General features: G+C 26.4%; 1 protein-coding gene across 1 annotated transcript in view; it reads left to right on the top strand.

The window, feature by feature from the left end:
- The first annotated feature begins 380 nt into the window (after positions 1-380).
- The window catches only part of LOC107446084 (cordon-bleu protein-like 1), a 159,259-nt gene continuing 146,711 nt past the window's right edge, over positions 381-12,928 (top strand). Inside the window, exon 1 of the mRNA XM_016060633.3 lies at positions 381-704. Coding sequence (XP_015916119.2) covers positions 658-704 — 47 coding nt within the window. The 5' untranslated portion in view covers positions 381-657. The remainder of the gene's footprint in view (positions 705-12,928) is intronic.

Here is a 12,928-nt window from a genome sequence, read left to right on the forward strand (position 1 = left end):
AAAAAAATTTTGATTAATTTGAAGACTTTAAATTTGAAGAAATTTTTTGGTCCGAATTGTCATGTTTAAAAAGAATCACCCATATAAGCCCTTTTACAAGCTCTGTTATTATTTTATTTTTTATTTCTAATTACAGATTAGAAAAAAAAGGATAAAAGGAAGAATTTGATGTAGGATTACTAGAGAAAATCAAGGCCTTCTCGGGACTACTCATTGAGCTATAGAACAAAAGCTAACTCCTTGTCCTTCAAGTGGTTCAAAATGGCGGACGAAAAATACATTGCGTGTTTAGCGCATCTTTTCAATCAAAAAAGTGAGGTGTTCTTCTCTCGCATGACGTCACGACCTTGATTCTTCAGGTGTCAACCTTGCCAGGCTTCATTTTCAGTTTCTTCTTCTCAGAGAGTTGAGCGGTCGATGTCCTTCTCCGGCAAACTGGACGTTCCTCTTGTGTTTATAGTCCAATCTTAGAAAAATCGCTAGAAGGGCTCTGTGGAAACTTTTTGTTTAATTTTTTATCTTCCCCTACTTTTTTTCCATTCTCTTCGGTGTCCGGCTCGGAATGTTGAATTAGATATTCAGCACAATTTTCTGCAGAAGGTACCTTAGAGGAATCGTGCTAGTGTGTTTGCTTGCTTTGGTCTTTAGCTTTAAGTCATGCTACTGGATTTTACCAACAGCAACAACAACAATCAGCAATCCAAGTGAGTATCTTTTGTTTTTTATTATGAAATAGTAATAAGTTAACTTTTCCAGCAACTAATGTTGCATAATTTAAATCTATTTGTAAGCTTTAGGCTTATGATTTCTTATTAATTAATTATTTTATGTATCCATATGCAGTTTGTCTCTTAAGGAAATACTATGCTATTTCCAGAATAAGAGTTATAAAATTGTTATCAAAGAAATATGGAAACTGATTTTGTATGATTAAAGAAATTCTTCATGTTTGTTACTGATACAAATGTTATTGTTTGTCTGCGATGCTTTTCAAACACTGGTGCATTAGTTTAAACCTTTGAAAAAATCTCCCAAGTTCATCCCCCCCCCCACTGCTTTCATAAGGTTTTTCATGGGAATTTCAACTTTGAGTCAATTTTAAGATAACATTACGTACTTGTTGAATCTAATGCAAGAGTTAAAATAATTATTATGAATAAATAATTTAGCGAAAAATAATCTCCCTTTTTATACAAAAAAATATTAGACATGCTCATAGTTCTTTCCTAGATATTAATTTTAAAATCATTACAAGCATTTATTATTTAAATTTAAAGAAAGAAAAAAAAATCATCGAATGAAAATTTTTTTCAAATTTTTATTCTAGCTGGGAATATTTTTTTTAGCTGTTTGTCATTTTCGAATTTCGTTATTGTTTTTGAATAGCGTACACTTAAAATGTGGTAGGTCATTTAAATCACTGAGTTAATATTTATATTTTTGTAAGTAATATTGATACAAATAATACCATATTTATATTATTAATATTGTTATTATTATTATTATTGTTATTATTATTATTATCGTATTCGCATCACAACATTATAATTTTAACTTTTATAAATGTTTTAGCAATTTTAAACATAACACAAGACATTTTTTTTCACTTGTTTTTGTTGAGAAAAATAATTTATTTTTTTAATTTCCTAATTTTTTTCATCTAATAGCGTGCTCATCTTCGGTATATTATATGCATCATTGAGTTAATTGAGTTGAGATATTTTTGTGACTAACACTGATATAAATAAAACGATATTTATATTATTATAATCATTACTTTCAACAGCGTATTCATATCACAACAATCAAAATTTTATAGCAGGTGCAAGTATGTTGAAAGCTGAATACAATATCATATCGTGCAAGTCAATACCTGTTAAAATTAATTATGAGATAGTATGGTTCAACTTGATTGAAAACATAATTTAATTGAACAATTAATAAGATTGCAGTAAATTTTCTTGATAATGCTGCTCAGCGTTTAATATTGTATGTCTGAAAATGCGTACTTAAAGTATTTTTTCAGTATTTAAGTCCCAGTGTCAGTGTTTATGTTGCAAAGAAAAATGGAGGCTGATTTACACCACATGACATGACATACACCAGTAACATATTTGGATGCAAAGGCTTCATGTAAAACCCGACATTTAACATAAAATATCAATCTATTCTATAAGATTAATACAAAAAAAATTTAAAGTTATACTATTATAACACAGAGAGAAAAAAATAATACTGTATGGTAATGACATTCTTGATTGAAAAAAAAATTAATTTTGGCATTAAAACCAAAATATACGGCACATAAACCATTTATTTTGCGGTAAACCGTTATCATATGAGAGGGAATCTCATATGATAGCGGTTTACCGCAAATTTTGGTTTTTAAAATTATAGTTCTAATTATAAACAAGAGACTAAATAGTTTATGTGACAGACTCTAAAGTAAAAAGTAAAAAATTTTACCTTGTTTACCAAATTTTATGTCATATTGTCAATTTTAGCAAAACAATTTTAGTTTTGGTAAAAATTACCAAACTGTTTGTTGTTCCCATAACGGTAAATTTTATCATATTCATGTAGTTTTGACCATACTTTATCACAGGGAATGCTATCAAGACTTTTTACATATTATCGTAACGGTTCAATTCTACAAGTGATTCGACTTCATACTCCCACGAAATATCATTTTCGGTACATTCAACGAACTTGAAACACTACTTTTCTTAAAATATTTAATATTGCACCAATATTTTTTCCATGCATCGACGATGATTCGGTACGAAACGTCTATCTTTTAAAAACTGAGTTTAATTCTTTTAACTGTCCGAATATCAAAAAATCATCAGAATAAGAACAAGATCAGAACATTAAAAGATCAAATCATTTGACAGTAAAAGAACAAAGAATGAAACTCGTTTTGATGCGTTCATATACGTAAAATACACATTTACAATGAAATCTGAATGGAAAATTTTTGATTATTTCTTTAAATTTCTCAAAATGTATTTTTTTTTAAAAAAAGTTTGTATTTGTTTAAAATGTTTTTCGAGCAAATCTAAATTTAGGGGTCGAAATATGCATAGAATGTATACATCCATCATTTTGAAGTTAAAAACAGAAGATCGACTTGTACACCTAAAAATACAGTAAATACAAAAAATATTTTTAATTTAGAGGCTTTAGAACAGTGATTTTTCTTATACTAAAGCTAGAGGTCTCTACAAAAACGGAAATCTTAAATTATTCCAACTTCTTTGTCATTATTGATTTTCATCTTCAGGGATTCTACTAATGATTCTTACAGAATTTTATTGCCTGCATTAAAAATCCTTTTTGTGTTCTTTTATGTTTAAACAGCAACATTCAAAATATATTACCTGTTAAAATATCTACTTACTTATATACTATTCGACGATTTATATACTGTTTGATTTCACTTATGTACTCATTAATAATTCAAAATATCTAAGCAGAATATTGTTGCTTTTAGGATGTTTGACAAAATTATGTATCTAGTTTTAAATTCTAAGATTTAAATTACTCACTACATGAATTATTAGTTTACTTAACTGTATTTATTTGTAAAATCTTATATACTTATAAACTGTAATTACTTGAAATTAAACTGTCTCAAATAGTAATAAAATATATAAAAAACTACAAATAATTAAGCAGCGAAATTGTTTTTTCTTATATAGATTTAAATACTTTGCTTAAAATAAAATAAATATCTTATAGACAGTTAATTTTTATTGCATTTGTATTTGGGTAACAAGTTTCCTAATTGTATGTAAAATTGTTTCCACTTTTGCCATCAGTTCTAAATGTGACAAAGGATGTAAAAAGTTAAAATAACTTTCATGGAACAAACCATCGGCTGCTCCTGAGATTCTGAAATACATACCGCGGCAATTTACATATGAGGAGGTAAAAAATTTTAAATCCGTATTTAAAATGTCATTTAATATAATAATGGATATCCGTGATAGATTTTGCGAATATTTTAGTTGCGCCCCCTCAAACCAATCAGATTACAACTTAGTTCACTGTTAAAAATTCCGGATTAAATAACGGTAATTATACCGTAATTTTTACGTTGATATTTAATTAATTACAGTATTTCAGTGATTTTACAGAAAATATTACTGTAAAAATTACATACCAGATTATATATTTAAATCCGTATTTAAAATGTCATTTAATATAATAATGGGTATCCGTGATAGATTTTGCGAATATTTTAGTTGCGCCCCCTCAAACCAATCAGATTACAACTTAGTTCACTGTTCAAAATTCCGGATTAAATAACGGTAATTATACCGTAATTTTTACGTTGATTATTAATTAATTACAGTAATTCAGTGATTTTACAGAAAATATTACTGTAAAAATTACATACCAGATTATATATTAGATTTTTACTATATATCTGATTTTTTGAACTGTAATACTGTACTGTAAAAAGTATTTTTTGAACACCGAATTTTTGAAACCCTTGAATTCCGGTACTTTTTACTGCAATTTTTGGCAACGTACGCGGTAATACTATCATTGAATTAAAATTTATTAAACGCGTTTTTTTCGTTTGCGTTTTTGTTCCCTTAATAAACATAATGTGCAAAACTAGACATACATTATGGAATGGAATGCATCAATTTATGCGCTTTTCATAATAAATTTTAATTTTAAAAAAAAACCAATATCGTTCATCTCAAAATAAGGAAAAAAGAAACAAAAAGCAACTGAGAACACAAACAGTAAAAACAATTTATCAAAAAGTAATTACTTAATTACTTCTACTGAACAACTAAATTGCTCATAAAACTAATTATTATATTATGCTATATATTTTTCATTATTTAATCGCTTGACATTACATTTAAACTATATGTCACGCATAGCAGATTAAAAAGTTTTCAATCTAAAAAGTCATTTCGTTAAAATAAAAGTTTAGTAAGCAGATTTTTGTAACGAAATTTTAATATCAACTCAATTGTAATTAAAAAACTCATGTCATCTAATCATGTCATATTCAAACCCTTTTAAGTGTCAATACAAAGGAAAAACAGTTAACGATAATGAACTTTTAAGTATGACAATTTTCGTCCAGTGAGTTTTAAATCTGTCGAATTGATATCCAATAAGCGTTAATGCGTCTAGAGCCTACTAGAGTTAAAATGTTTTTATTAAACTATATTTGGCGATATTGGCTTACTTGTTGTTGTACGTATAATAGAACCGAGACAGTTGGAGGAAGTGAAAGTATTATGTATTTGTATCTTAGTATTGTTCTTTGTTATAACTTAATTGGGAATTAGTCTGCTTCACATAAGCGACAGCGTTAAAAATAGATGGTTCTTGTTAAGAATCAACTTCAAATGGTTATTGTTGACAATCATAGGTTTTTACCCATGCATAATTTTCACTAGACAAGACAGAAAAAAAATTTGATTCACTAATGTTTGAAGTAATGCGTGATGACATACTAAGGGCCTACGTTTCGCTTTTTTTTTATCCCTTGCGATTGTTTCACAATAATTTTTGTTTCTTAACGATAAACAAATTGTCACATCAAAAGTTAAATTTCATTCAAGTTTAAGTTACCGAACTTTTCAAATATATTTACCCTAAATTTATTGAGACATTTCACTCGAATTTTTTACCCAATATTTTATTGCGATTATTTTCCATAGTTACTATTAAAACTTTTTATAAAAATGTATTTTTAAAATTCTTAATTAACTTTTGGTTACTAAACAAATCTTAAATACTTCATCGCAAATATTCCGAAATATTAACTCTTCGCATTGATTTAGAATTTTAAATATTTATTTTGAATTCTGTTTAAATTAATGTACTGTATAGTAATGACCTTTCTGGTAGTAAAACCATAATCGTGACCTTAAATGCCAAAATATAGGGTATTTAAACCAGGCATTTAGTAATTTTTCATATGGAAACGGTTTACCGGAAATTCTAGTTTTCAGAATTATGGTTCTTATTACCAAATATTTAGTAAAATACAAAACTGAAAAGTAAATTTAACCGAATAAATGACTTTTACGCCATGTTCTGTCCAAATTGTACCGACATTACAAAATGTTATTACATATTATTAAACCATACTTTTTGTTAATTTTACCAAAATCATTACCAAACCATTTCGGTAAAAATTACCGAGCTCTTTGGTATTCCCATAAAGCCAGAAATAATGCAAATTTTACCATATTCTGGTAGTTTTGGCCATATTTTTTTTTCTCAGAGTTAATTGAATGGATATACTTTGACAGCATACAGTTTTATATAAAAATTATTTTTATTAGTTTTATCAGTTTTTTCCTCATTTGAAATTTATTAGTTATAGTTCATCGGTGCTTACGTTAAATATTTTTTTAATACTAATGTTTCTAAATGTTAATTTAAAAAAACTAAATAATTTTTTCATTCACATACCTTCACGTTAATCTACGAAACATTATATGACTGAAATTTCCTTATTGATTAAAAACTTATTTACATTTCCGAATGTTTTTGTTTCATTTTATTCATACAGATGTGTAAAAGTGAACTTAATTACCAAAGTCCAAAGTTAAAAAGTTCAAAGATTAAGCTTTTAAAATATTTGATATCTTAAAATTTAAAATTCCTTAACTAATTTCAAAAGAATTAATTTCAATGAATAATTGAAACAAGAAATTATCAAAAGTATTAGTTACTTAATAAGCAAAGAAATTAAGTTTATACATTTTTCGATAAAATAGAATTTCTTTTCTTTATGAAGAAGATTCTTAAACAATAAAATAAAGTAAAATTTGCTTTAAAATGCTATTAAATATAAGTTTACAAAAGTAGAGTTCTCCGAAGATTAAAGTAAGAAAGAAAGAAAGAGAATATGATTAACAGAAGTTCTTAAAGCAATTATAATTGAATTATACGAATTCAATTATAGAAATATTGTTTTGATTTTTCAGAATAATTGCTCAAAAAATAATTTCCTAATCTGAAATATTCATTTCTAATTGTTTTATTTAGTAAAAATGGAAAAAATGTAATTTATATATTTTTTTAAAGAAATACAGTTTTTTTTGCGAACTGAATAAAACACATATTTTTTTTGAATTATAAGGTTTAGAAACAGATAAAAAAAATTCACTCTTTATTCAGTAGAACTCTATTTGTTTTCAGTTTTAACTCTTTAAAATTATTTTTGAAGGGAAAATTATAACTAATTCATATTTAAATTTTTTCCCAATTTTAAATAAAAAGCAATTATTGTTAAATTACTATCTTTTAAAAATTTTTAATACAGTGAAAAATAATCATCATTTGTAAACGTGATTTTTCTTTATTCATTCAAAAATACAAGAATGGTTTTAATGTGAGAAACAAATTTTTAGTAATCTTTCTAAATTGCAATGTTTAAACTACGTTAACTCAACCTACTAACTCAACACTACGTTAATTAACCCAACACTACGCTACATTCAATCTCGAATAGTGACATTTGAATAGACCATTCCTTTTGAATCTTTTCAATAGATTGTTTCATTGATTTTTTTTAACTGTAACTTCTCACATTATTCGAAAAAACATTGCAAAAAATATTACCATATCATTAAATTACATTTTTCTTTTGTGTAATGTTACTGTTTTTTTTTAAAGAGAGTTAACTGCAACAATTATTTGATGATGTTCTTCAATGAGGGAAAATGGTTAATACACTGTAAAAAATTCCAGATCAAATTACGGAAAAAAATACCGGCACTCAAGCTGCCGGTACTTTTTACCTTGAAACCCATTTTTGCCAGATCATGTTTCGGAACGAAAACTGTGATATACCGTAAATTACAGTAATAATTCCCATAAATCGCTCTAATTAAATGAATGTTACTGTAAATATTACGGTATAATATTTTACAGTAAAAGTTAATTTTACGATAAAATGGAATTTACGGATGATGCCAGTACTTTCTATTGTAATTTGATTTGGTATTTTTACAGTATATTATTTTATTCATTTTAAAAATTATACACGCATATGCAGGTCTCTATTATTGGGATGGACAGAATTTAATTCGTACAAATTGATTTAATTTATTATTATTTTGGATTTTATTATTTACTAGTTTTATTACTATTTTCCTTTCAAACTGTTTCTCCAAAGTTAAGACAAAACTTTAATAAATTTTATTACTTAAGCCTATTGCATCATATAAGAGAGCGTATCTATTTTTAACGAAACATATCGACATTTCATCTCACAGGAAATATACCTTTACTTGTCTAAAATGCAAAAACAAGTAAAGGTTATGTTTCTAAAGCAAAAACATGTCGAAAATGCAAAGATAATAACAAAATACGCGCAGTCATCTTGACACAAATTTTTAAATAGCGCACTATTTGATTTACTATCCTTTTATTAGTTTGTTGCTTAACTTTTGAAAGTATGTTTTAATCAGATTACATTTATAACTTAATGCCATCAATTTAGTTCTTTTAATTCTAGCCCTTCATTCGATGCTTCCCACCTTTGTATAATAAGGATTGCGCTTTCTCTGATCTTTAAGAAAAACATTGGTAAAAAAAATCAAAAGTTAAATCAGGTAATTATAGAGCAAACTTAGGAGTATGTGGGTTAGTAGAAAGAGGCTGCACAAACACCTGTAATAGGGGATTTCTTTTACCACAGTAAATAACACCCTTAAAAAGGTCATTTTGAGGTTTTAGAGAACGGTTATAACTAGAATGTTGAGAAGTCAAGGCAGTTATTTGGTGAAATGTAAACATTTTTGAGAAAGTTTTTTTTAAAGAGAAAAAAAAACTAAAACGGGTTTTTATAAGTACTTAACAAAAATTAGTTGTTTTTAACTAAAAACAAGTCTAATTTAATGATATGATTTTAGAAGCATCTATCGTTAATAAAACAATAAAAACGATATTCTTGTTTCCCATCTCATTAGTCGGCACAAATCCATACTCTTAAAAAAGTCTGGATCAAATTGAATAAAGTATAAAATACAGGCATTTTGACATTCTCATCCATTAAAATCCATTTTTACAATGAAGTAGGTACCGTAATTTTTACAGCTATATTTATTTAATTAGAGTGATTTAGTGATTTTGCGGTAAAAATTACGGTAAATCAGGTTTTTTTGTTCTGTAACATGTTCCGGTAAAAACCGATTTTACGGTAAAAAGAGCCCTCACCCTGAGAGCCGATACTTTTTACTGTAGCTTGATCCGGAATTTCTTACAGTGTAGATATGTACCTAAATAATATAAATAATGAAACATTTACTGTTTTAAAAATTTTCATATAAGAATTGTAAATAAATCAGGGTTAGGAGTTTTTTCGAAAGAAAACTATATTTTCCGAGACACTGGGAGGAAATTAAAAAAAAACAAATAAGAAGAAACTGGACAAAATGGAACAAAAAAAATGACCAACACTACAGATAGATTCAAATAAATGAAATTTAATAAAGAGCTAAAAGTTAAAAGTTTTTTTACATTTTTCAAATGACTTTTTTTCGTATTTTTCATATTAATTAATTTAGTCACAAATTTAAAAGGTATATAACCTATTATATTAATTTATGTTCAATTTGGATTTAAGTTGCTTTTATTTCCCTAAATAAGACGTACACCTATAACTAAAATATATGTACTTAGTTTATTTTTAGTTAACTGAATGCGTTTTGTTTTAAATAGAATTATTTCATAACATAAAAAGCATACATTTTTAAAATACAAAAAATATAATTTTAAGATTTATTTTGTCATGATTTTCATCTACTGGTTTAATTTATTCACACTTTTCAACTTTTCTGTCCTTTTTTTAGACATTAATTTTTAATTTTAATATCTGGCACAACGAAATAAATTTTAATAATATTAATAACAATAAAATAGCATGAGCTCATTGTTTACCCTATTTTAAGGCTACTAAAACAAGGAATTAACTTCTACTTTGTTACACTACTTTGTAAAGCTACACGCGTTACACTGTTGAAAATTTATTGTTAAAAAAATTAATTAAAAAATATAGTTTAAAATGTCCATTTTTCGTGATTTTCAGTTCAAAATATTGAAATGGCTTTAAAAGTTCCCTGAATTTTTTAAACTGTTTGTAGTTTATTTATAAATGAAAATTCAGTAAATTGTGAATAGACATTTACAATTGAAAATTCTTACCTTTACATATTAAACTGTCATTAACTAATAATGTTATAATTTGGTATGTGAAATCAAAATTTGCATTAAAATTGTTATTTAGAAATACCTTTAGAGTAATGTCAAAGAATTGTTTAGAGTATTCATACTTAACAGTAGTTGATTATTAATAATATGATTATCTGTAAAAATCAAAACAACTTACTATTTGTAGTTGTGATTATAATTATGTGATTTGTTAATTTGAATGTATTTATAAAATTTGATACTAATACTTCAAAAGATTTTTATACAATTATAAAATTAAATTCTGCTATATACGTCTTTCAGTAAAGCTTTAAACTAAACAAACTTTTTAATTTCTTATAAGATTAATTAAAATTATGTTTCTTTTATGTTCCTCAGTAACGTTACAGCAATGCATTTTCCAAGGTTTCTGTTGGACTTAGTTACAATCCAGTCGCTATTAACTTTAACCAAAAACACTTAATTGATGACTAAATATTCCCCATTTCAGTACATATTTAATAGTTTTATTTATTTATGTTGATCATCTTTTACTTAATCCTGTTATATGATAAATTATACTAAAACAGAGAAAAGGTATTAATAAATTGTCGTAGTAACTATATAAGCAATAACACTTGAACGTCTTCATTATTCCATTAGTTTAAAAGAATTAATCATGATGGTCATATAAATAAGTGCATAAATTTTACATAGAAATAAATTTAAAAACAATAAAAAAGCAGAGAAGTTAAAATATTGAAATCAAATCGTGCTTTACTTTTAGTCTTAAACAATTTTCCTTTATCTTCGTTAACACTCGACGTTCTTGAAGAAAATAATCTAAGCAGAATCAAAATAAAACAATTAGCCAAACGATTCAAAGAAAATTTCATGAAATTAATTTTAAAAATAATTAAAGAAACCGATAAATTCATAATCCTACGCGTAGTTAGGCTTATTACTGCAGCGGAAATATGTTACCGTTAGCGCAAATACGTTTCCATTCTCTTACGCTATAAAAAACAATTATTAGATTTTTAACACGCTCTAATATTAGAATAAAAATTATTCCTTAATAAAACAACTAACTGTGATAATAATTTTGAAGAAAGGGAAAAATATAATAAATCGTTTTCGTTTCTTAGACAAGTGGTTGCTATAGTTACCGCTAGAACATTCGAAACCATTTGCACCCGTGAAAACATTGTCATAATTTTACCAACCATTCCTTTGACCGCTACACATAAAAGAGAGTCAGCAAAACCCGGAAATGGAAAATTATTTTTATCAATATACTTTCTGAGAAGAAAGTATAGTCTTTACCGGCAAAATATAGAGATACTTTATCTGCGACCAAAACCGAAACAAAAACAATATAATCAGTCCTCGGTCAAGTTTTACGACCATTCGGTACAGCAGTCAAATAATAGCAAAAGAATTCATTACCATCTTCGAATCTCCAATATCATTTGTCTTTATTGGACATGGAACAATGACATTGATGATTTACTGTTAGGACTGAAAGAATCCCGATAATTAGTCTGTGAGTCACCTCTCTATACCTGTTACATATATCGAACGAGTAGATTTTTGAAAAGATAATTTGCGGTCTGTTTTAAATGGCCACATAGCATTGATTGTGAGATAACGTGAGAAGATATTTACAACCGAACTATAATTGCCCGCGAGGATTACCACAATCAGCTTTTGTTACTCGCTGCATTTTTTAACGACCGCCTTCTCAATGAGGTGCAACGGTGCCAATGAAATTCAAACGCTTCACGCTAATGAATATTGTCTTTGGATATTAGGATTCATAATTGAGGCATGCTCATCAATAGGTCGTGTCCTCACGGCATCATTTTAGATTTATCACCTCCTTGTTTATAGATTTAAAAAACTTTTTAATGTTTTAAATCCTATAAGAACTCTATAACAATTCTACATAAACAACTGATCAGTCAACAATTAAACAGCAATACAAATACAATAATGTAATAAAATAAAAAAAGCAATAACATAATAAAGCAAATCTAATATAATAATACTACAATATAATTGCTGATCAGTACAAACAACTTAATTGTTTATTAAACCAAAATCTCTCAGTTTACATATATCTATCATAATGCATTTAATATGTAATTGTGAGTAGAATATTACAGTATTTTTCTATTTATCACCAAACTTTTCCCATTAGGTAAAAAAAAATTTAAAATGCGTGTAACTTTCATTTGAAACTCGCTATTTATTGATGCAACACATTTTTGTATGCATCTAAATTTTCGATAAAATATTTACTTTTTGTTAAGTTATTGCTTAAATTTCTGAAAAACACTATCCAACAATTGAATTTTAATTAGTGGTAATAGAAAAATTGCTCTTTGAATAACTTGATTTACTAAATGACTTATTGGGAATTATTTTCTTACACTAAAACTAACATTTTAAGAAAATCAAACAATAGCAAATTAATGTTTATATAGTTTATGTTACGTTTTGTTTTAGTTTGTAATTACTAGAAACGTCATGTTACATCTCTAATTACTAGAAACATAAAGGAATAAAAACACTTTCTTTATTTAATAATTCGACAAAATTGCATATTTTTCAAAACGATATCTCAAATTTATATCCTATCTTATATTTTGACGTTATTAAACAAAATTACGGGTTTTTTTTTTATCAAAAATGTCATCTACAATACAGTAATTTTACCAGAATTTTTTCCTCCGTATAATCG

Source organism: Parasteatoda tepidariorum, chromosome 1 (genome assembly GCF_043381705.1).
Source record: "Parasteatoda tepidariorum isolate YZ-2023 chromosome 1, CAS_Ptep_4.0, whole genome shotgun sequence".
Lineage (NCBI taxonomy): Eukaryota > Metazoa > Arthropoda > Arachnida > Araneae > Theridiidae > Parasteatoda > Parasteatoda tepidariorum.